Source organism: Mastigoproctus giganteus, chromosome 3, assembly GCF_048544385.1.
Source record: "Mastigoproctus giganteus isolate SK-2022 chromosome 3, ASM4854438v1, whole genome shotgun sequence".
Taxonomy (NCBI): Eukaryota; Metazoa; Arthropoda; class Arachnida; order Uropygi; family Thelyphonidae; genus Mastigoproctus; species Mastigoproctus giganteus.
In genome coordinates this window covers 178,496,786-178,522,840 of record NC_143577.1, presented here as the reverse complement: position 1 = coordinate 178,522,840, position 26,055 = coordinate 178,496,786, and the positions used below count along the sequence as shown (strand labels likewise).

Below are 26,055 nucleotides of genomic sequence, written 5' to 3'. Positions count from 1 at the left end.
AGAATTGATACGTTGCTCTGGGGTTACTGTTTCCCATATGTAGTACTTTACATTTGTCAATGTTAAACTTCATTTGCCACCTCTCAACCCCTCCGCTCAACCTTTCCAGATACTGTTGCTGCAGCATAGCGTCAGTAGTGTCCTTAACAACCCTGCCAACCTTTCTTTGGTCTGCAAACTTGGACATTAAGCTTGATATACCATCCTCAATATCATTTATAAATACAAAAAACAACAATGGACCCAACACTGGACCCTGAGGAACTCCACTAATAACATTAGTCCACGATGAGCAGTGTCCATTGATTACCACTCTGTCTTCTGCCCCTCAACCATCCCTTTATCCATAGCAGCAATTTGCCTCCAATGCCACACTTCTCCAATTTGTGGTGTAGTCTTCCATGTGCAACAGTATCAAAAGCCTTTCTAAGATCCAAATATTTAATATCGAAGTTATTCCTTGCACCCAGTTCTTTTGTGATTACATCATAGTATCCAATCAAATTGATCAGGCAGGTTCTCTTAACAAACCCATACTGTGTCCAAGCTATAACTGAAGTCTTGTCTAGATGATCCTGCAGTGCTGCTTTAACCAGTGCCTCCATTATTTTTCCTGAAACAGAAGTTAAACTCACAGGTCTATAATTACTTGGGTCAGCCTTTGATCCTCCTTTGTGAATTGGGGTCACATTTGCACATCTCCAGTCTATGGGTACCTCCTCTGAGTCCAAATAAGCTCTCATAATTATGACTAAAGGTTTGCTTACTTCCTTTAATATAACTGGATAGATCCCATCCACCCCGGGTGCCTTTTTTATGTTTATCCTCAACAATTTCTCCTCCACTTTCCTCTCAGTTATTACAAAATTATCTAGCTCACTGCCAGAGTTTACTTCACCTTTGCCATTCCCCTTCCTGAATAACTCCTCGTGTGTGAATGTAGATGCAAAATACTCGTTTAGTTTGTTAGCCACCTGAGCAGGATCCTCAACTGTTGAAACATCAATATCCATTGGACCAATCTGATTCATCCCTTTCCTTCTAGAGTTTACATAGGTAAAGAACTCTTTTCTGTTTTTCTTTGCATCCTTTGCCAAGGATTTCTCATAATCTGCCTTTGTCTGCCTAATCTTCTTTGTGACTTGGTTACAGACCAGCTTATATCTATCACAGGCTTTGATGTCACCCATTAATTTATATGTATCCCATGCAATTTTTCTTCTCTGCCATATGTCTCATATGTCTCATTAGTTCATCTGACATCCATTTAGGCCTAAACCTTGAACAATATTTCTTAGTTGGTATGTAAAGCCTAGTAGCTTCCAAGATAAGTTCTTTGAATGCTTCCCATTTTGAATTTGCTGTTGGGAACATCATCAGTTGGTCCCACTTTATAGAATTTAAATACTATCTCAGACCATCTTAGTCACCTTTACAAAAGCAATAACCCTTCCCTTTACCCCTGATGGCAGTTACCTCTTTGAGTAAATCCCACTTCAGCACACTGTGATCACTGCCACCTAGTGGTTCCTTTATCTGCAGATTCTTAATGCATGAAGAATCACTACTGATAATCAATCATTCCGAACATTCTGATGTAGAAAACAATCATCCAATAAATCTACAAAAGCCTTGCTAGTGTGAGTGAGTGACCAACCCACAAATTCCAGTCAATATCTGGGAAATTAAAATCCCCCATTATAAGACTCTCTGATTTACTGGCCCACTATTTCCCTGTACAGTTTCTTATTATACTCATCAGAGTCATTAGGCCTACAGCACACTCCTACTCTCAATTCTGATATCCCAATGCTTATGTCACGCCAAACTGACTCGACACTGCACTGTCCAGCGATGTCGACAGGCTTCACTTCCTTGGATTTTATGTGTTTCTTAACTAATAGCATAACCCCGCTTCCCTTCCTGTCCTGTCTATCCTTTCTGTACACATTGTACTCCCCGTATCATTGTACATTGTATTCCAGTTCTGCATTCCTTATATCTGTGTGACACCACGTCTCTGATATCCCAACAATATCTGCCTTTGATGTTTTGAGCTATACCTCAAATTCATCAAATTTATTTACCAAACTCCTAGCATTGGCGTACACACAAGTATACATGCACCTGTTCCTATTCTTAGCTACCCTAACACAACCCATGTGTTTACTTGTACCGCAATGACTCCCAGCAGTCTCTGAAATATCCTGCATCTTGTTTTCCATTCTTCTGCTCATTCCAATAGAAGCAGTGCAAGAATCACTTTCACCTCTGCCAGTGGCTACTGTTAATCTATTAGTCCTTGTATCCCTCTAAGCTAGCAGTTTTCCGACCTACCTAACACTGCCTCGATAGCATCGGCAAATATTTTTGCACCCTTTCTACTTAAGTGTATCCCATCCCTGTAGAAGCATTCTCTCCTGTTAACAAGGCTTATGTTCTGCAAATTGCAGCGTTTGGAGACTAGGCACCTGCAAGGTGGTCTGACTGAGTTGTATAAGACCCTGAATGGGTTGAGCAGGCTCAATTCTGATGGGATTCTTCCATTTTCTCAGATTACGAACCTGAGAGGGCATAAATTCAAATTGAGAAAAGACAGTTGTAGATTAGACTTGCAGAAATTTGGCTTTAGCCAGCAGGTAGTTAACTGACAGAACAAACTTCCATCTGTTGCTGTGGAAGTTGATAGCTTAAATAAATTCAAGGAGGAACTGGACAAACTTTTAGGAGAGGGAATGGATATGTGAAATTGTTTTTTTTTTTTTTTTTGGCTGATGCTACATGAGCTCATATGCTTGCTTTCTTGCATCGCATGCCTCTACTACTACTACTAATTTGAAGTTTTCCAATGGATGGTTCCAGAAATTAAGCCTCATCATAGGCTTTAAAAACGTGTGCAGATTAAGTGCAGCCATCATCACTGAAGCAATGAAGGAATGGAAGGAGAAAGTCTTCTTAGTGTGTGACCAACTCACAAGGTTCAGTCGATATCTGGAAAGTTAAAATCTCCACATTATAAGACATTCTGATTTACTGGCTTCCTCTATTTCTCTGTACAATTGCTTACTGTACTCATCAGTGTCATTAGGCCTATAACACACTCCTACACTCATATTTGCTTTCCCAGTGCTTATGTCACACCAAATTGACTCATTAGGCCTATAATGCACTCCTACTCTCATATTTGCTTTCCCAGTGTTTATGTCACATCAAATTGAGTCAACATTGCAATGTTGACTCAATCCAATGCACTGTATTGGAATGAGTAACATTGCCATCCATGTCAACTGGTTGCACTGCCTTAGACTTTATGTGCTTCTTTGCTAAAAGAACAACCTCCTCTCCTATCATGTCTATACACATCGTACTACCCATATTAAAATTCTGCATCCGTTATATAGGGTGTCTCAAAAATATTGGTACAAACATTTAGGGGAGGTAGGTAACATCTAAAGGAATGTGAATTACATAGGTACCCGGAAACATCACCGTAAGTCGGTAGACGGCGCGGTAGTCGCTGCACGAAGAGCATGCATCGATATAAGAACTGTGAGCTGGTAGACATGCACCTAGTATGTGGATTAGCAGAGGGAAATGGTCAAGCCACTCAACGAATTTATGGAGAATGCTTCCCAGACAGACATGTACCGGACCACCATTTGTTTGCGCGTGTGCATCAAAATTTGTGCGATTATGGGTCATTTAGAGGTAACAGGAGTAGTGTGGGCAGACCACGTTCGATGCGAACTCCTGCCATGGAAGAAATTGTGTTGAATGCCGTCCAGAATAATCCTACTACCAGCACACGTGCCGTTGCCTCAGAAGTGTCTCGTTGAAGTATACAGCATGTCTGGCACGACGATTCCTTACACCCCTTTCATCTCCAAAGGGTTCAATTACTGCTCCCCCAAGATCATCCTGCATGTGTGGCTTTTGTGGCTTTTGGTTTCTCCAAGGAAGTGTTCAAGACTTGAATTTTCCAGCCTATGTTTTGTTCACAGATGAGGCTTATTTCACTCGGGAAGGCTTATTCAATCAGCACAACACTCATATGTGGGCTCACGACAACCCACACACACATGGCGCCTCCGTAGCCAGGTGGGAAGGAGCAGCAGTGCGTAGCACACGCTTCTTGATTAGACCGGGGTTCGAGCCCGTCACCACCAAATACGAAGGATGCGGAAAGGTCACGAAATGACCACCGCATATCCCGGAGCAATATGGCCTTAGTTGCTAATGCTCCTAAAAATCAAATAACAAACAACCCACACGGTGTGCGCCCCAATGCGGCACAACATCGCTTCTCAATAAATATGTGGTATGGTCGGTGACTGCTTAGTCGGCCCATACCTGTTACCATCACGCATGAACTCCGCTAAATATCGGATCTTTCTTGAACAAGTTCCACCAGGGTTATTTGACGATGTTCAGCAAATGTGAGACGCAACATTTGGTTTCAACATGACAGGGCGCTTGCCCATTATGGAAGGTGTGTGTTCGTGACCATTTGACAGGCGTTTTGGGCGTCGATGGATTGGCCGCGGTGGACCTGTTGCCTGGCCCCCCATGCTCACATGATTTATCGAGCCTTGATTTCTTTCTGTGGGGGCCCCTCAAATCTATTGTGTATGAATTGCCTGTGGAGACGGAAATGGATTTCGTGGTGAGACTCGTCTGCGCTGCTGCTGCTACTGTCAAAGAAACTCTAGGTGTGTTCGACCATGTCTGCCAATCCGTGCTGCGTCAGTGTCACGCATGAATCGCGTCTCATGGTGGAACCTTCGAGCATCTGTTGTAACATCATGAAATGCATCCATCTCGTACTCCATTGTTAATATTATGTCAAATAAATGTTTGCCACTAATTACTGACTTGTGTCATTTCTGCTTCTGGTGCCTCTGCTACTACTTTCCCGTGACATTTCCGGTTATGGGTTCCTATGCAATTCACATTCCTTTAGATGTTACCTACCTCCCCTAAACGTTTAAGACACCCTGCATATCTGAATCACACCACGTCCCTGATATCCCAACAATATCCGCATCTGATGTCTTAACCAGCACTTCAAATTCATCAAATTTATTTGCTATGCTCCTAGTACTGATACATGCAAGTATACGTGCACCTGTTCTTACTCTTAGTTACCCTAACACAGCACAGGTATTTACTTGTTCATAGCACCATATGGCTAATAATAATAGATGACTCCTAACAGTCCTTGAAATCCACATCACCTTGCTTTTCAGACTGCTACTCATTCCAATAGAAGCAGTGCAAGAATTACTTTCATCTCTGCCTGCAGCTATTGTTAATCTATTAGGATGTGGATCCACCCAAGCTAGCAGTTTTCCAACCCACCTAACAATGCCTCAATAGCACAGCAAATATTCTTGCATCCTTTCTATTTAAGTGTGTTCTCTTTCTATTTAAATGTATAAGTACTTTGTCAAATAGTGAGCTTTATTATATTTTTATTTACATTGTAAAATCCTATAAGGCATAACCACATTTTTTCTATATACTAGATAATTATTCTAAATGAAGTAAATTTTATTTCTCATAATTATTATTAACCTTATATTACATATCTGGGTAATCCCTAAATATTTTTCTATCTGCATTATATTTCAATATTCCCCTTTTTGCTCTAGAGAAAATAATGTCATTTAGTTCTTCAATTTCTTAATGCCAAAATAATCACTATATGCAGTTCTTACTGTTGAAGTACCTCGATTTAGCGCCATTCGCAATTTAGTGTTAATGTCAGAGGTGAACAAATGGTGGTGCTAAATCGAGGTTTGACTGTACTTAGGTTTCAGAAAAGCCTTTGACACTGTCACACATAAAAGACTTGCACAAACTGGAGTAGTGTGGCTTTAGGGCAAGGTGTAGGGCTATGGATAAGGAATAATGTGAGTGGGAGAAGACAAAGAATTGTTACCAATGGGCACTACTCTTCTTGGAAAAATGTTATTAGAGGAGTCTCCAGTTCAGCACTGGGTCCTCTGTTGTTTTCTATATTTATTAATGATATTGATGTCCAAGTTTGCAGATGAAACAAAGATTAGCATGATAGATAATGACAGCTGACAGCAACCAGGGTATGATACTGCAACAAGGTCTAAAAAAACATTAGGCACATGGGTTTGGAAGCAACAATTTAAGTTTATCATTGAGAAATTAGCATTAGCATTAGTAGAGGCATTTGATGCAAGAAAGCAAGCTTATGCAGCATCAGCCAAAAAAAAAAAAAAAAAAACCCACTTCCACTTCACCCCTCTGTTCGTTCAAAATACCTGTCCAGCTGAGCCTTAAACTTATTTAGGCTATCAACCTCCACCACAAAGGATGGAAGTCTGTTCCACCAACCAACCACCCGCTGGCTAAAGGCAAATTTCCGCATGTCTATCCTACATCTGTCTTTCCTCAATTTGAATTTATGCCCTCTCAGGTGATTTTTCTGAGCTAGAGGAAGAATCCCATCAGCATTGAGCATGCTTAAACCATTCAAGGCTTTATACACCTCTATCAGATCACCTCGCTGGTGCCTAGTCTCCAGACACTGTAATTTGCAAAACTTAAGCCTTAAATGTAAAGTACTGCACACGGGTAGCATTAATTCAAGATTAATGCAACAACTATGTAGTACCACGCTCAGGATAGTGGAAGACAAAGTTTTTGGGGTAATTTTGCAGTCAGATATGAAGTCCTCTGAGCAGTGCAAACAGGTTGCCAGGACAGCTAATAGGGTTTTGTTAATGATATACAGTAATTTTGCCAACAGGAATAAGGAGATGATTACCTGTTGTATAAAGCAATAGTTAGGCCACACTTGAGTACTGCATACATGTCTGTAAGGTCTCATTTGAGGAAGGATGTAAATCTATTGGAACAAGTGCAAAGAAGAGCAAAAAGATTAGTGCAGAGAACAAAAGGGTGCTGCTAACTGAGAAAGTCTTCAGTTTTATAAACTGCAGTGTACAAAGACTAAGCACCTATGACATCTGACTGAGGTGTTTAAAGCTTCGAATGGATTGAGTAAGCTCAATGCTGATGGAATCCTTCCTCTTGCTCAGACTACACATATGAGAGGACATATTCAAACTGAAGAAGGATGGTTGCAGGGACAGACATGCAGAAATTTGCCTTCAGCCAGTGGGTAGTTGAATGTTAGAACAAACTTCTGTTCTGGTGTTGTAGGAGTGATTACTTTGAATAAATTTAAGGAAGAACTAGACAAACTTTTAGAGGGAGTGGATGGGTGATATGGGAAGGGTTGGCTTTTTTTTGGTTTTTTTTGGCTGACACTGTATAAGATTGTCTTCTTGAATCAGTTTCCACTACTAATATTAATGCAGCTCATGTACATTAAGCCAGATGACTACTATTATTGTGGCAAAAATGAAACTCAGTATTCTTTGAATATAGGCAAGAAATTTTTATTTTTATTTTTTTTATGTGAACTCCGAACACGAGAGGTATTAGAACCTATAGTACTTAGTACCGTGCTTGGGTTGCAGGTTGAGAAGACGAAAGGAGATATTTGTTGACATTGGACTTGAACTTCTGTAGATTGTAATTTTCAGGAAATACGTATGAAGGAAGGTCGTTCCAGAAAACGGCAGCTGAATGAATAAATGAGGAAGATGAAAAGTTGGTTCTGTTGGTTTGAAGTTGGACAGCAAATGGATGTTGGCTGGTGGCGGCACGTGTTCGGACTGTTTTGAAAGTGAGAGCGGGAATTATAGAAGACAATTCAGAAGAACAGTGCCCATGGAAGTATCTGTAGAAGAGGCATGCAGTAGAAACAGTACGTCTATAAGAAAGCGAGTGGAGAGACTCTGTTAGAGATGAATCATTAATTAACCTAACTGCCCTCTTCTGAATGGAATCAAGAAGCCTGAGAGAGGTTTTGGGGGCACCACCCCAGATGTGGGAAAAATATTCCATGGCGGGGCGGATTTGCGATTTATACAGAGTGAGTAGCTGTTTGGAAGAAAAGTAACGCCGACAGCGAAAGAGAAAACCAAGTTTCTTAGATGCAGAGGAAGCAATATTTGTAATGTGCTTGTGCCAAGAGAGATTAGAAGTTAGGGTAATCCCCAAAAGAAATATATCATTTTGCCTAGAAATTGGAGTGTCACTAAAGATAAGCATAGGAGCAGAAGAATCCATTTTTGCGAGATATAAGACAAGACTGAGTTTTAGAAGGGTTGAAATCAACTAAGTTGTCTTTGCCCCACTGGAGAATTACCTGAAAATCCGCATTAAGGAATTGGTAGCAGATTTTCAAGAAGTTGAAGCTGATTGAGTAGAACAAGGTTTCTGAAAATAGAAAGTGGAATGCAGTGTGCTATCATCAGCAAAACTATGGATAGGATTTCCGGTCAATGGAAGAAGGTCATTAATATACAAGAGGAAAAGAGTGGGGAAAGAACTGAACCTTAGGGAACACCAGCATTAGTGAAGAAGTTAGAAGACAGAGAGCCATCTACCATCACCCTCAGTGAGCGATCAGAGAGAAAACTGGATAACCAATAAAGCACAAACACAATCAAAAGCCTTCAAGATGTCAAGAGCAACTACTTGTGTTTCACCGAACCTTTCCATTGAATTAGTCCATAAATGGGTAACATAAGCCAGAATATCACCAGTGGATCGACACTGACAGAATCCATACTGGCGATCGTTGATCAGACGGAAGTTTTCTAGGTAGTTTAAGAGTTGGCAGTTAATTGATTTCTCCATTACTTTAGAAAGAGTAGAAGTAATTGCAATGGGACGATAATTGGATGGTAGGGATTTGTCACCCTTTTTAGGAACTAGCTGGATATGAGCAAATTTCCAAGCAGAAGGAAAAACACCTTTGGAATAAGAAAGTGAAAAAAGGCGGCAAAGAATAGGAGTAAGTTCAGGAGCACAGGTTTTGGGAACAAGTGGAGAAATACCATCAGGACCTGGAGCTTTCTTAGCATCAAGATTCAACAAAATCCATCTGATATCCTTTTGAAGAAGGACCACAGGAGGCATTGAATGGAACATGTTAGGAATGGTGGGAGGTGTTTTACCAAGATCATTAATACATGAGCTCGAAGAAAAATGGGATGCTAGCAGGTCAGCTTTATCCTTGGCTGAAGTGACAACAAAACCATCTGGTTTGGACAGAGGTGGGAGCAGAGATGGACAAAAGTTGCGGCCAATAGCTTTGGCAAGAGACCAGAATGCTCGGCTACCATTAGGGCAAGAAGCAAGTTTTCTACTCTTAGCCTGTTCAAACTCTAGTTTGGACTGATTAATAACTGCTTTACAATTGTTGCGAGCTTTGGTGTAGACAGAAAATGACACTGAAGAATTAGAAACAAGCCAATTACGATATGCAACATTCTTCTCTCGAACAGCCTTAGCACATTTATTGGAAAACCAAGGTTTAGATAAAGGACGAGATTTTAAAGTGGAGTGTGGGTTAAAGGATTCCATTCCTCCAAGAATAATTTCACTGACACGATCTAAGCAAACGTTGACATCAGAAGGTTTGAAACAGTAATCCGACCAAGGAAAAGAAGAAAAGAAATCTCGCAGGTCATCCCATTTTGCATTCTTGTAATGCCAAACAATACGAGGTTGCGAATAGCCATGAGATAAAGGTTCCATTGGAGAAGACACAATCACCAAGTTGTGATCTGAGGTGCCTAAAAAAGCACTTACTTCAACCGTGTACTTAGAAGTGTTGTTTGTGATAAAAAGATCAAGCATGTTGGCTGTATGATTAGGATTGTCAGGTATTCTTGTAGGTAAATGAACAATCTGTGCTAGGTCATTAGTAACTGCAAAAGCCTCAGCATCTCGACCTGCTGGGTCGGTGTGACTAGAAAATGGAAGCCAGCTGGAGTTGTGAACATTAAAATCACCAAGGAAAATTACCTCACTCTTAGGAAAGTTGGACTGGAGAAAGTCAAGTTGCAAAGAGAGGAAGTCAAAGAGCTCCAAGTGATTAGTGGAGTTGGGGGAACAGTAGAGACAACAGATGAATTTGACCCAATGAGGTAGAGAGATTTTAAACCAGAGAAGATCAAAGAGAGGAGATTCCAAATTGCCAAATCTCTGACAGGGAATATCAGAACGGACATATGCACAAGTACCACCTTTGAGGCGAAAGGAACCATACAGCGAATAATTTGGGTATCTGAGATGAGCAGTAGTTGAATCAACCGATAACTGAGATTCTGTCAAAAAAAGTACATGGGGTTTGGCAGACTGCAAGTGGAAATGGACATCGTTGAGATTAGAATTGAGACCACGTGTATTTGTGAAATGAATTAGGAAGTGCTTGGGAGGTTTAGATCTTTTCGCAGATAAGCTTGCTCTATTAGTTTGACAATTCATGGTGTATTCAATGGTAAGAAAAAGTGGGTGGGACATGCTGTATGAAGTAATGAAATTTTTGGATATGGCATACACGTGGTAAGAATATACCCAGATCCTTGACATAACGTGGCCTTGACAATGCTCCCCACATACACACTACTTGGACTCCCTCCAGTTACTATCTGGCAGAGTAGAGGTAGCAAGATTATACACTAGCTGATCTGAGAAGCCTCCTGGAGAGTTACCAATAGGTTCGGTCCGGTGCACTAACTAGCAGCCGGCCTGCGAACACTGTTTTAGAGCTGTACCCTCGAAATGTAAGGAATATTGGATCTCGCAACGACGTTCCTCATAACCTCAAAAGTCATCAATCATACTGCATGATGGAAGAGATAGGGAAGGGTTGACCGGAACTTAGCTCTAGAGACTAAACATGGGTTTCACCACTTCAAGCCTCCAATAAGCAAAGTGGTGGTATTTCACCGGTTGATGAGAGTCATCTACCACCTAGTAACATAGAGGGTCGGCGTTCCTCCATGTCGTGTGGGCGCCACACCTCGACCCCTGCTTACGTTGGTTCACACCTGGATGGTCACCCACCATGTACTTGTGCATGGAGGTTATACCCAGGATTACTAACAGTCCCACCATCGTGAAGGTGCAAGCAGAGGATTTGGCTGTCACAGACCGTCCGGACTTCGCCGAAATAGGATCCACTTGACTTGAGTGTCACCCGAATATCAGTTCCATCAGCATTTTAGACTCCCAGGTAGCAAGTACAGCTTGTCTGGCATATCTAAGAGAATGTCTGTGACAACCTCAAGGACCCAATTGATTGAATTTCTCCACAGTACAGTCAGTCCTCGTATAACACGTGTTTACACTATATGAATTCGATCATACATGATTTATAAATAGGGAACGATATCGTATATAGCACGAACCGAATTTGCTTATGCACGATTCGCCTTTGTGTTTACAAGAAATGGCAGTCGAATGCGGAATCACCGCAACTGAACACAACACGACAGGAATGAAGACAAGATTCTGAAAATGTATTTATGTTTTTTATATCAGTAAAAGGGAAACACATTTCACCATAATAAGGTAAAAACCCACACAATTCCACCTATCGGTATTATTGCAAATGCCATTAGATCGAGTTTACTACCAGTTTATAACAGATTCCACTAGCAGAAACGCAACTGGAAATTGTTTTTATTGTTTTATGGTAGCAACCCCCAGAAATGTGCATTAGTAAAATGTGAGCTAGTGAGGTGTTCATAGTGTGTCTCTGCCTTCGGTGTTGTTTATTTAATTGCTACACGTGCGCAGCTTTGTTTATGTGTATCAAGCATGCCTCCTCATTTTGTAATCGTGCTTTATTTCCTAAAAATGGGTAAAATACTTAAAAGGTGTGAAAAGGAAACGTCCTGGCGAAGACACTACAGATTCAGATAGAAAAAGAAAAAAGCAATATCGATAAACAGAGGCGGACTGGATCAAAAATTCTTACCTGGAAAAATTTGTAGTGGCCTCATACTAGCATTTATGGCTAAAACAACACTGGCCTCCGGCCCACTGGGATTTCACCGGTAAGGCTTATGGCCAATACGCCTCGCCTCTGTCGATAGAGAAAAAATATGAAATTGTGAAACGCTTTGAACGAAATGCAGAGAAAATTATAAAGAATGCAGAGAAAATAAAAACAACTTTCATAGCAGGAACAACTCAAAGTGTAATTAAAATCCATTAGATTAAGACACAAAGAATTAGAAGTGATGGAACGGCTGTCATCTGTTTGAATAGAAAATCAAACAAAAAACAAGTTTGCTTACAACAGAAGCAAAAGCAGTAGCAATATTTTATTATGTAATAGTCGTAATAAAATACGTATTTTATTACGATTATTTATTGTGTTTGGTAATGTTTTCGTTACAAATGTGTATTCAATCTTGGGTGGTCAGCACCTAACCCCATTTTTCCCGTAGGGCCTGTTGTTCATATTGCACGAACATTTCTAGGAACACAATTATCGTGCTATACGAGGACTGACTGTACACTTGGTACATTTCTCACATTCATTAAATGAATGCATTAATCATCTATTTATAAATACCTATTACAACAAACAAAGTTTCTTAACACTTTAAATAGAGAAATAAAAAGATTCTGTATAGTATTAATAGTACCTGACTAAAAATTGCAATTGATTAATACTGACATAGTTATTTAGATATATTCTCATCTTGTTTAAATACTTTGAACCTGTTTAAACTGAAATATATTTCACATCCCTTGAACGTGAAATTAGCCAGCTTTTACTGTAGTATCATGTTAGGCCACCCCTGGTCAGAACCACTGCTCCAACACAATGTGACAAGGAGTGCACAAGGTGTTGAAAGCAGACCATTCCACTTTCAGTACTCAACATTCATGTAATATAATTGTCCTCAATTCCTGGAGTGATGTGGAAAGAGGACTCCTGAAAAATAAGCCTTTCAAATTTATTCCACAGATACTCAATGGGCTGACCAGAGTAAACACTTGAAGTTTTCTCGTGTTCTTGAAACCACTCTTTCACACATCTAATGTAGTGGACCGTTGCACTTTCATCTTGAAAGTACCCTGACCATATACATATACATGCAGCATTGCCTGGCGTACCTGATCTGCAACTTTGTCCCAATATGCTCCGATATTTATTCTGCCCTCCAATGGGATCAAGGGGAGCCCAAGGGTATATCACAAAAACACGACCCACACCATTGGACCTCCTCCAGCAACCTCTACCATACTCCTGTTACACGGGGTGGCTTCAATAGTATGTGTGGTTTCCTACACTCATTCATCAGTACTGGAAAGTATAAATTGGGATTTGATGGACCAAATGACTTGCCTACAGCTTATCTTTTGCATTCATGACCAATACAGTCATATTTTTCAGCTGGTGCCCAAGACTAGTGAATTTTGCAAACATCGCTTGCTCCAGTAGTGTATTCTTTGTAGGTTTCTTCACATGGTGTGGATAATGATGCTGAATTAAATGCAGAGGTTAATCATTCCATCATGCAGATGATCCTCTTGATAATCCTCTGCAGAACAAGCACCTCGCTCCATTATCTTACATTTTTTGCCACAGTTGCACCTGTTCACAGATGTTTTCTAGGCATTTTTCCTTTCTTTAACCAGCAGTGGTTGCACAGAAAATTTAGCAAAAACATTAGCAGGTCACCTAAGAGGTGCTCAAATTTCTTTTTAATTTCTGGAAAACATTACTTTTTCTTTTTTAATTCAACTTAAACAGTACCAATTTTTCATCTTTTCTTAATGTATTTCTGTACACATGTATGTACTTTTTAAGTTTTAATAAAAAATTTTAACATGCTATGTTTCAAAAACAAAAAAAATAATACTACTGAAAATTGCAAAAACCTTTTTTAGAAATAAAATAGAAATGCTTATCTATCAGTATCTTCCATTATCCAGTTTAAGACCATAAAGTGCACAACATTTCAAACATGTATGCACGTACATTTCTGCTTATTATGTATATAAATATTATTAAAAAATTAAAAATACATTATATATATTCAATACTATTAGTTACTTCCATTTTTAGGTTTATTTTAAATTTGACACTCTTCACAGCATGCAAAATTTGAAAAACTATCTATATAGCTTTCTGCAGTGTAGCAGCCATTTGGAGAGAATATCAGGGAATTTCACCTTCCTATCTTAACTCTGTGAAAAGAATAATAAATCTTTCAAAATCAACTAGGACAAGACTAAAGATGTTTAAGAGTAACACAAGTAACCTGAAACTTTATATAAACCATCAACACTTGTCCAAAACCATGCTACTCTTCAAGCAAAAAGCCAAACAGTTTACAAAGACAGTGGAAAGTTACCTCACACTTTCTCACATGCAATTTCTGTACAAAAACCATGAAAAAAATCATTTTCAAAACTACTGCAGTAAATGTTTGATTGTATTTAGGAAGGCAGAAAAAATTTCATATTTTTAATCACTGATTAAAGGGTTAACACAGGAAAGTTATTTTCGAGGGTCACCTCTCAGGTTACCTGCTACTACTGCCACAATAACTCAAATGGCATCAGTCTTTGAATGCTCTTCATCCTCTCTGCTATAGCACATCCTAAACATGCAAACGATAATCACTCTGGAAATCTGTAAGATACTACCTTTCCCGCTGCCAATGAATCGATTTCAGCACTAGTCTTTAAAGAACTGTCCTGCACATATCACACAGCATGGCACCTCTTCAATTTACGTATTTTTGCACAGATCATATAGTTCAAATCTCATTAATGAAAATATAAATAACATAGTCAATCAAAGAAATCAAAGCAGCTGAATATGACAGATAGGAGAAGAAGAGAATACAGCAGAGCCAGTGGAAGCAATAACTAACTAAATTTAATAAGTTTTAATACGAAGTAATGAACTTCTTCTTCAGCAAGTACAAACAGAAATGCAAACAGAACATAAATTGTTAGAAATTGAATAAATCATACTAAACATGCTGTATGTGATAAGATGACTGGGAGAGTGTATACATGAGCGTGAGTGATCAGTCATTCACTAGGCCAGATCAGGTGATTTTTGTTGGTGCACACTGCGAATATGGGTTTGCTTACAGCATTTGTTGTGTTTCAACACTACTGACTCCAAAATTGGGTGTAGTCTTGTACCTCTACTGCAATTTAAAACTTTGTGACAGCTTGACATATTTAGGGATTCATGACAGATAGGACTTTTGGCTGAGACCAAAAGTCTTACTAGTCCTAAAAAAAAAGGAAGGAAAATTTTCAGAAAAGACTAAGCAAAGTAGGAATGCCCATAATATGATTTCATTATATGCATGTTGATTCTTAGAATATTAATTTCTGTAATATAGACTAATATATTCAATACCACTTACCCGCTCAATAGGATTTTCTAATGTAATGGTTTTAAGCAATTTTTTTGTTCCTTGTCCACTGCTGCTGCTCCACACTACAGTTTTACCAGACACATAAAGTTCTTCTTCACCATCATTATTACTATCTTCTCTTAACTTCCAAATTTCTTTCTACAAATAACATATGAAACGTTTTCAATAAACTATTTTTAAAGCTAAATTTAAATCTAAGTATTTTTAAACTTAAAAACTATCTAAAAATTAGCAAAGCAGTTTTTAAGAAGAGTAATAAAGCCCAAGCAGATTTATACCTTAAATTCTTAAAGTAAATTTAAGTATTATTTATCTTAAATTCTTAAAGTATTATTTATTACAATTTTAGAAATATTCATGCATGAGAGAAAAACACATTAATCTCTCAACAGATTCATGAAGTGGCATCAGCACTCCAGGCTTTTCAAAACCTTTTCTAACACAGAATTAATAGTCCTAGTCAACTGACTTCTTAAAATCTTTAGTTTCAAATTCAAGTATTCGATTTATTTTTAAAGCAATAAAATCTATTGCTCTCTTTCTCACAAAGGGTCAACAGCACAAAAAATATTTAAAGGTTGTTTTTTTATCCATTATTATTATTGTTGGGATCGCTCAAATTTTACACACAGTATTTTCCCTGGTGAACATCTATTAAAATGAACTGAAACTGCTCTAAATGTTCTTACTTTTTTTGTTTACAATGGTATTTTTCTATATAATCTGTCTTTTTTTCTATAACATTTGGACACAAGTACAAATATGCCCTTCTGCTAACATTTCATGTCAGGAGCTCTCTTCTGTATCTGAGCCATGTTTTCATTTCATCAGCAACTTCATTAACACACCTAAGCTTTTGTCTGCAAATGGCACCTAGCAGTAGACCAAAAAAGGGAAAATTACAAACAGCAAGATCTTAAGTGCATGGTTTAAGGTTGCAGACATTAATGTGCATAAAATGATGTTTACAGTGGACAGATCAAATGGATGTAAATCCAGCACCAATGTATCTGCCACATTTTGATACACTGAGCAAAGCATCTTGGAATTGGGTCATACAGGTGATGAATAGCCTTCTGCAGTATTTCCCACCAAGCCTCTTGCAGCTGATCAGGCAGAACATTTATGGGATGTGCTAGCCACCAGTGGTTCTGTAAATGACATCCAATCATTGTCCACACGTGCTCGAATGAAGAGAAATCTGCAGACCTGGCTGACCAAGTTAAGACATCCATGCCACGAAGACACTCAGAGGAAACACCTGTGGTATGTATTCAGGAGTTGTCCTGCAGAAAAATGGCGTCAGGCACCCCAGTAAGAAAGGGGAGAACAACGAATTCCAGAATTTTTGTGACATAGTGGCAAGAGTCAGATTGCCATTGACAAAAACACTAATGATGACCGACTATTAAAACTGATCACTCCCCACACCACAACACCAAAAGAGTGTGCATTGTAGTATAGTGTTCAACAATGACTCTAGGCTCACTGCATTCACCATGTTTTTGCCATATGTAAACGGCAATAATCAGGCCCCAAGTAGAAGCATGGTTAATTGCTGATAACTATTTGATGCCAATCTGTAACCCAGGTGGCCAACAATCAGAGGAAATTGACATAATGTTCGGTATCACAGTGCCCATATTTTCAACGGCGCCTCCGTAGCCAGGTGGGAAGGAGCAGCAGTGCGTGGCACACGCTTCTTGATTAGACCGGGGTTCGAGCCCGTCACCACCAAATACGGAGGATGCGGAAAGGTCAGGGAATGACCACCGCATATCCCGGAGCAATATGGCCTTAGTTGCTAATGCTCCTAAAAATCCAAATACCAAACCAAACCATATTTTCAAAACAAGTAAGACAAAGTAGTGTGTTTTCTACCTTCACATAAATTATACAGAAAAACAATTTCATAAATAAATATTAGCTTTCTGAAACTTATTTCCTTTAGCTATAAAAAGGAGTGGCCAACAATAACTTCTCTAAACTTAAGTTTAAAAAACACTACTATGCAACAAACATATAATCTGAAGTGTAACTCAATATAAAATGTGTTTAAAACAGATCACATTCCTAGCAGTTTTTTAACCAAGAGTCAGTCATGCAGGGTTGATTTGACCATGACAATATTTAAGCAATTCATGCTTCATCTACTCTCTTCACACGGCTGAAACTCTTAATATTAGTTTTTTAGTTTTTTAAAATGTTTTCTTTGAATTCTCCACTGAAAATTCTAGAAATTTCGGTTAATTATCAAACAATTAGGAAATATTCATGATTGAGTAACACCTAATTATATGCACATATTGATTGGTATACATCACGTACTGATATTGATAGCAAGCTTGCTTTACTACTGCACACTTTCCTCCAATTGGCAATGCTCTCTGGGTTTCACGGTACTAATGTATCTGGGATCAAACTGTTGATGCACATACCACATTTCATGCAGCAAGTGCTCCTGTTATTGAGAGGCTGGCATCTGATTGCAGTTTTCATTGAAGCATGGAGTTTTTAAATTTGCATTCACTCACTGACAGGTCTAAAGGTAGTTTAATTTCACAAATCAATTAAAAATGTTTTCAATAGAAAATAAATAGAAAAGAAAATAAAGGTGGCATGCATCAAAACAATAAACAACTGAATTCTTTTTCTAATTTTTCTAATTTTTGAATGCACTGAGGAATTTCAAATTTTTGAGCACCTAACTCATGCTTAATGTTGTTTCCAATATTCATGCAAAACTAGTCCACTATTTTTAGTTTTCTTTCTTAGCACATCTATGAAAATAAATGTCAAATCCTCTCACTTTGTCACTAACTTTAATTAATGAAAAACCTTAGCTTTATTAAAGGACATAAATACTTACTTACCAATTTCAATTTTTCAGTTGCATAGATTAAAGTCCTCTTTGGAACACACTGAGAATGAATGTCGGTTGCAAAATTTTATTACTGTCAAAACCCTTCTTAAAATGAATATTTCTTCAATATTCTTTTCATAAAAGTGCATGCAATCGTTTTCTCAAATCAATGACTAAACTTAAAACAGACTTCAAAAATTATATCACAAAAGAATAGTGATTAAAATTATGGCATAAAAATTTTATAAATACACTGAACATAACAACTGTTTTCTCTTCATAAGAGAACAAATTCCTCCTCCTCATTTGTATCCAACCAATGACTCCCTCAAATGAATGGCATGATAGCAACAGTTAGTGGTCAAAATGTGAATACAACTAAACATCATTACAGAGTGAAATGGTAAAGCAAATTTTTGAAAATGACACATACTGAATATTACGCTTGTAAATATAACGTAAACTCACAAATATCACAAAATAGTTGCAAGTATCTAGATAAACCAAATATACTGCCCTACAATTAATATACGGCCACCTGGTGCACTGATAATTGATAATGTCCTACCCAAGTACAATATGTCAACTATTACTATAAATATGCTTATAAAGGTTCCAGTAGAAAGTAATACGATTGTGAATGCAAGGTGCCATGTTCAATAGAAAGAATTAGTAGACTTTCAACACAGAATGATAATAGGGTGCCACAAAAGCAATCGGTCTGCACAGAACATTTCAATGGCAATGAAATGGAACAAAACGACCTGGAAAACCTCCAAAGCCAATGGAATGTGACAGGAGATCTTGTCAAAAAATCATCCCTTTGAAACACAGGTTTACATTTTCACACATACACAGGCCATCAATGAAACAATTGAGACACACATCAGTACCAGTGTAGTGTGCAGGACACTGCATGATACATGTTACCAAAGTTGTGCAGCTGTCTACAAGCCACTAATCACTCTGACTAATGCCAAGATGCCATCTAGCTTGTGGTAAGGCTTGCTATTCTTGGACTAGAGATCAATGGAAGACTTTGCTTAGGAGTGACGAGTCATGGTACATGGTCTAGCAGTCTGGTGGTTGCATCTGAATGTAGCCGATGCCCGGAGAAAGCTACCTGCCAGACTGTATCATCCCAACAACAAAGTTTGACAGAGGCAGCATGATGGTTTGGGCTTGTTTTTCATTGTTTGCCCTCAAACCACTAACAAAACCATGAATTCTGAGGTCTATTTAGACATCCTGGACAATAATGCTTTAACAACATTGTGGCATCACGTTGGGAAAGACCCATATTCATATCAGCAAGACAACACCCCTTGTTTGCATTGTGATGGACTGCTGTGAGAATATAAGCATCAAAAAGTCAGACTGGCCAGCAGAGAGCCCTGACTTCAATACTAGAAGGAACCTCTGGGATGAACTGGATTGTCGGGTGCATGAGGAGAGATTGCTCAAAAAACAGAGCTGAACTGGTCGGTGCTTTAATGACTGAATGATAGAAATATTGGAGGACACTCACAAAAAAAACTGGTGGAGAGAGAGTTTCACAAAGACTAGAAAGTGTCATAAAGGCTAAAGGTTTCAGCATATTATTAGTTTTCCTTAAATAAAGGTTATTTGTATATATGCAAGTGTCCAGAAATTAATGGGCAGTGCATTAATAAATAGGTTCCTTACAAATGTTTTTATGGCCTGACTTCTTTCAAATTCAATGTTTCCACAGTTATTCAGAAAAACACAACTTAGTAGTTCACCATCCCTGTAAGTCTACTAAGCTTAAATGTGCTATCAAAATTGGTATCATTATGATCAAAAAGATCCTAAAAATACATTCTCAATGCTGCATATACAGGCAACCCCCGTATAACATGGTACTTCTACAACATGGTTTTGCTCTAACATGATAGATAAATTGCAACAGTCCTCGCACAACACGGTACTTCTACAAGGTTTCGCTTTAACACGGTTTGAGAATTGCTGGAAATCTCGCATAACATGGTATTTTTGGGCTTTTGTGCTGGGAAAACCCTGCTATTATGTTAGATATAATTTTCAATGTTTCCATCCCATTTTTTGTGAATCCCTGCTGTTGACTCACTAGTTGTTATCGCTTTAATTATATTTTTCTAAAGCACATTTCTGGAGATCATTACCATAAAACAATAAAAACAATTTGTAGTTTCCGGTTTACTGCTCTTTTCTGTTAGTGTAATCAATTATAAACAGGTAGTAACCTCGATCTTCTTGCTTTTGCTATAGTACCAATAGCTGGAATTCTGTGGGTTTTCACGTTATTACGATGAAATGTGTTTCCCCTTCCATAAAATATTCAATCATATAAAAGTAAAGTAAACTGCAGCCATTATCAACCCACTGCAGGATGGAAGCCTCCTCAACAATTTATGCTGAGGGAAATGGACCATAATCTGCCACGCTGGTCCAATGCGGGTTGGCAGATCAACCATATTTAGCAGTCAGGGGCTTGAATCCCGGTCAACTCAAAGAGTGTGTGCTACTGCACTCCCGCTCCTGACCACTTGCCTATGGAGGCCTGTCATATAAAAAACAATAAATTTTTAGAAACTCATTATTCCGTATCGTGTTTTTTGCAACTTGTGCATGCCGTGTTCGCTGTTATTAATTATTTATTATTTTTACTGTTTTAAATTTTACACACAAAAAAAAGTCAGTGAACAGAAATATCAATTAGTATGTACATATTACAGTGCATATTAATTAGGCTATGTATGTAAGCGTAAATTTATTTTTATTTTGCTAACTGGAAAATATTCTTTCAGTTTTCACGTATCATTTAAAGCAAGGGTTCACTGTATTTTGTTGGGAGATCCCTGGGTTAGGTTCTGTGCTATTGAACTTGTTCTTGTTTGAGACCGTAAGAAATAATTGTGACTTTGAAGAGTACAGTTCATGACTTTTAAAGAGAGCAGAAGATACACAAAATCTAGATGCTGCAGAAGAGATTGTGCTTAGCAGCAATGAAGAGGAAGAAAAGTAAATGAGCGTACATTATCTGACATGTAAGTATCACAGTTTGTAAGGTAAGATGTTTGTTCAGTTATAACTATTTTTAAGTTACTACTATTATAAAAATAAAGTTAAAATGTTAAGTTATTACTAATAATTAAGTTTCCGATAGTTATAAAAAAAATGGCATATTTCTGTTAGCTTTTGGAACGTAACCCCCCTTTTCTGTACTGGTTCTTAGTCCCGTATAACAGGTTTCGCATTACACAAGATTTTGTAGGAACCACACTACCGTGTTATACGGTAGTGTGGTTCCTACAAATTTTCTACAATCTTCTTCAATATGAAAGGCATTATTAACACTCATACTGTGGAAGAACACTAAACTGCATCTTAACAATATCACAATGAATTTCAAAAACTGAATCAGAAAGTAGGCCAGGATATTTTCATATCAGAAAATACCTGATACAAAAATATCCAAATGGCTGCTGCATCATGGCTATACAAAGGTGCATACAGCCTCAATCGCTAAGGAAATGATACCCAAAACAGTACCCAACTCTCCCTGTAGTTCAGATTTTGCCCCTTGCAACTTTTCTATTTCCTAAATTAAAGGGTTAACTAAAAAAAGACTGTACATTGAAAAGTGAGCTAATAAATCTCACCCAGGCAGGGCCACTGCAAGTGAGTAGGCAAGGCAAGCGTCGCTTACAGGCGGCAGTTCAAGAGGATGCTGAAAAAACTTAAAAATATACAAGCCGGACCTATGTTTAATTAACGAACTTCTTTATGGCTAAATTTTCTATTTAGCGATACAAGCAATATCACATGTTCTTTCATTTCGTTCAAAGCGTTTCACAATTTCGTTTTTTTCCTCTATTGACAGAGGCGGACTGGCCATAAGCCTTACCGGGGAAACCCCGGTGGGCAGGAGACCGGTGTGATTTTGGCCATAAACACTAGTATGAGGCCGCTACAAGTTTTCTCCGGTAAGAATTTTTGACAGTCTACTGATATTGCTTTTCTTTTTCTCTCTGAATCTGTAGTATCTTTGACAGCATGCCTCCTTTTCACACATTTCTCAAGTATTTTACTCATTTTTATGGAATAAAACACAATTACAGTATAAGAACAAAAATGAGGAGGCACTCTTGATGCACATAAACAAAGCTGCTCACGTGTAGCAACTGAATAAACAACTAAAGTGCAGAAACACCACTATTATCCCCTCACGCTAGCTCACATTTTACTAAAACACATTTCTGGAGGTCACTACCATAAAACAATAAAAACAATTTCCAGTTGCGTTCCTGCTAGTAGAATCTGTTTTAAATGGGCAGTAAACTCAATCTAATTGCATTTGCTATAATACTGTGTGGGTTTTTATGTTATTATGGTGAAATGTGTTCCCCTTCACTAAAATCTTCAACATATGAAAAACATAAATACATTTTCAGAAATTTCTCTTCATTCAGTTCGAGTGATTCCTGAGCTTGACTGCCATTTCTTTTAAACACGAAGGCGAATCGTACATAAGCAAATTCGGTTTGTATTATATACGACATCGTTCCCCTATTTATAAATCATGTATGATCGAATTTGTGTAGTGTAAACACATGTTATATAAGGACTGACTGTACGTACTATATACTGTATTTTAATTTTTTCTCAGGGTAAGTATTTTTTGTGTTACCACGTGCAACTTATTTGTTAGCAGATGCTTATAGCTTCGATTCTTTATACGATTTCAATTTTTTAGCATTGCTTATAAATATCTTTTATAAGCATATTTAAAAATTCTCTTTTATAAGCATTGCTTATAAAAGAGAAGAACCAAGAGTCCTAACGTTGGACTTTCGCAGTTCCATCTCAGTTGGTTCATTTGATCAGGAAAGAAATTCTGAGTGTTATAAAGATTAACTCTAGCTCCCATGGTGCATGGTTAGCATGCGCCGAAAATTTTACATGTTTTAAGGATATTATCCTGCGAGGTTCAGTCGGAAAATCATTCAATGGCTAAAGCTTCTTGTATTAATAATAGTTCAATAACTGGAATTCAGTTTTGTTAATATTATTGCAGAATCTGTTTGAGTGTTATAAATATGTGAATGCAAATGTTGACTGAGTTCTGTGGCTGAATAATTAGCATGAAGGCTGGTTTGGCGATATAAGCTCTGTTATTTGCAGTTTTAGTGGATCCAAGTTTGGCGGTAGTACTACCAATGCATTAGGGAAGGTGCCTCCATAGCCAGGTGGGCAGAAGCAGCAGTGCGTAGCACATGCTTGTTGATTAGACCGGGGTTCAAGCCCGTGACCACAAAATATGGAGGATGTGGAAAGGTCAGGGAATGACCATTGCATATGCCCAAAGCAATATGGCTTTAGTTGCTAATGCTCCTAAAAACCAAATAACAACAGCATTAGGGAATCATGCTAAATCCATAGCATTAAAAATAACATCTTATGTATAAATTTAGTGCAACCGCATCAGAAATACATAGCTATATCTGAATAAATCAGAATATATTGTAAAACGGTATCGTTTTAAGTTATATCTCATATTGTGAATACCTTCACAACAAGTTGCCGTGATACTGCACTACTTCGAATAAGTAACGCTTAACTTAAGGAGAAGACTAATGTTACTTATTTTCAGATGGATACCACCACCACCCAGACGGCACCATTTCAGGGCTATTTTGTATTTCTGTGGGATAATAACTCGACCTATCCAGTTGTCCCTATTAGACTTAGAAAAGCAAAAAGATAGAGGGAAAGTAATAGTAGGAGTGGAGGAGGAAGAAACGGTATAGAAGAATGAAAGGGACAGTAACTCCTTCAACTCACACCACTCAAAAACTGGGGTTCTCAAATAGGCAACGCTTCCCCAGTGGAGAAGGGTGTTGTTACCTATTCTTGGAAACTCCGGACATCATCAGGCTCCCCCTAGTGCTGTTTCAGGGCTATTTGGCCCTTCTTCGGTGGGTGGGTAGGTACACAAATGATACAATGATGGCAAAACAGTTATGAAGTATAACTCCACAATATTATTATTATTATTATTATTAATAATAATACAATACAATACAATTTTATTTATCAAGAGAATTTGTTTACAATAAATGAACTTATTAAAAAAAAGTAAATAATAATAATATTGTGAGAGATGCCTGATGGTGTATCATGTATTTAGACTCTAAAGCATTTAGGGCATAAGCCTCAAGCTATGGAGGAGTCTAGACTATGTATAAATTTAGTGCAAGTGCATCAGAAATATATAGCTATATCTGAATAAATCAGAATATTAGTAAAACGGCATTGTTTTAAGTTATATCTCATATTGTGAATACCTTCACAACGAGTTACTATGATATTGCACTACTTCGAATAAGTAACGCTTCACCTAAGGAAAAGACTAATGTTACTTATTCTCAGATGGATACCACCACCCAGATGACACCATTTCAGGGCTATTTGGCCCTTCTTCACAATATGAGATATAACTTAAAACGATGCTGTTTTACTAATATTCTGATTTATTCAGATATAGCTATGTATTTCTGATACGCTTGCACTAAATTTCTACATAGTCTAGACTCCTCCAACGCTTTAGAGTCTAAATAACATCTTATAAATTTCTTTGTTCAATTATAATTTGGCATGATATTTTAAATACAATTAATCCGGTAAGTAAAATGCTCCAAAAAACGAATTTTGATATACATAAATCTTTTGAATGTCTACAAAATATCACGGAATATTTTAAATTAAATAGAACAGGGGAAGCATTCCAAAAAATTCTTGATTAATAATATGGCTACTATCATTGGTATTGCAGTTTTGTTTCCAGAAGTAAGCACTGTAAGGAAAATATTGAAAAAAGTCATTTCAATTATGAAAGTAGAGAGGATGCTATTCAGGATCTGCAACAAAATTTCAAAATTAATTTTTTCTTTCAAATTATGGACACAATAATTTTCTCGTTAACTGAAAGAACATGTAGAAATATTTAAAATCTTTTATAATATTTCTTAATCAAAAAAATAAAAATAAAAAAATGATCAGATGATGATTTATTAAATCAATTCAAAGATTTGCCTATTAAATTAAGTGACATTGATTGTAATGAGCTTGATATTGATGGTTTAGCATTATCTGAAGAACTCAGAGTACTTCAGGTTTATATTAAAGACAATATTACTCCATTTGAAGTGTTACAATATTTTTAAAAACGATTTTACAGATACTTTTACAAATGTAGCAGTTGCACTAATTATTTTTCTAACTTCACCAATTTGGATTACCTCAGGTGAACGGATATTTTTTATTAATATATTTTATTAATTTTTTTAACATTATAATTTTCCTTTTATTTTATTATTGTGATAAAGTACAATTACTGTGACTTAGAATTTAAAGTTTATTTCCAGAATTTCAGAATGATTTTGTTATTTTTGTTTGTTTCATTATTTCATTATTCTTTTCTTTTTCAATAAATGAATATTATTTTATTTACTCCTTATTTTATTTTTTAATACAAATATTTTGGGGTTGCAAATATGATTTCGCTTACTGGCGGCACATAGGATCGCGGCAGCCCTGCACTCAGGATATCTTATATCTTAAATTGTCGCTCAAACAACAGCCTATAAAGCTCCATTTTAATTTCATTGTAAAAGCCATTCCAAATGATTTGTTTCTTGCAAATATAAAGTTTTCCTTTATATACCAACATTAGTAGGGGTTACTGTCACATACTTAAGGCACATCGAACACACTTTTGCCAACATCTGTCACAGTGATGCTCTTATTCTTATCAATAATTGGCTAGTTGTTTTATGCCACAACTGGTAAGCAGTCAGCTTTTCCCAT

General features: G+C 37.5%; 1 protein-coding gene across 1 annotated transcript in view; it reads right to left on the bottom strand.

Moving 5' to 3' along the window:
• LOC150088441 (anaphase-promoting complex subunit 1-like) overlaps positions 1–26,055 on the bottom strand; it is a 51,669-nt gene that overhangs the window by 9,628 nt on the left and 15,986 nt on the right. Inside the window, exon 3 of the mRNA XM_090370158.1 lies at positions 15,312–15,461. Coding sequence (XP_090226284.1) covers positions 15,312–15,461 — 150 coding nt within the window. The remainder of the gene's footprint in view (positions 1–15,311; positions 15,462–26,055) is intronic.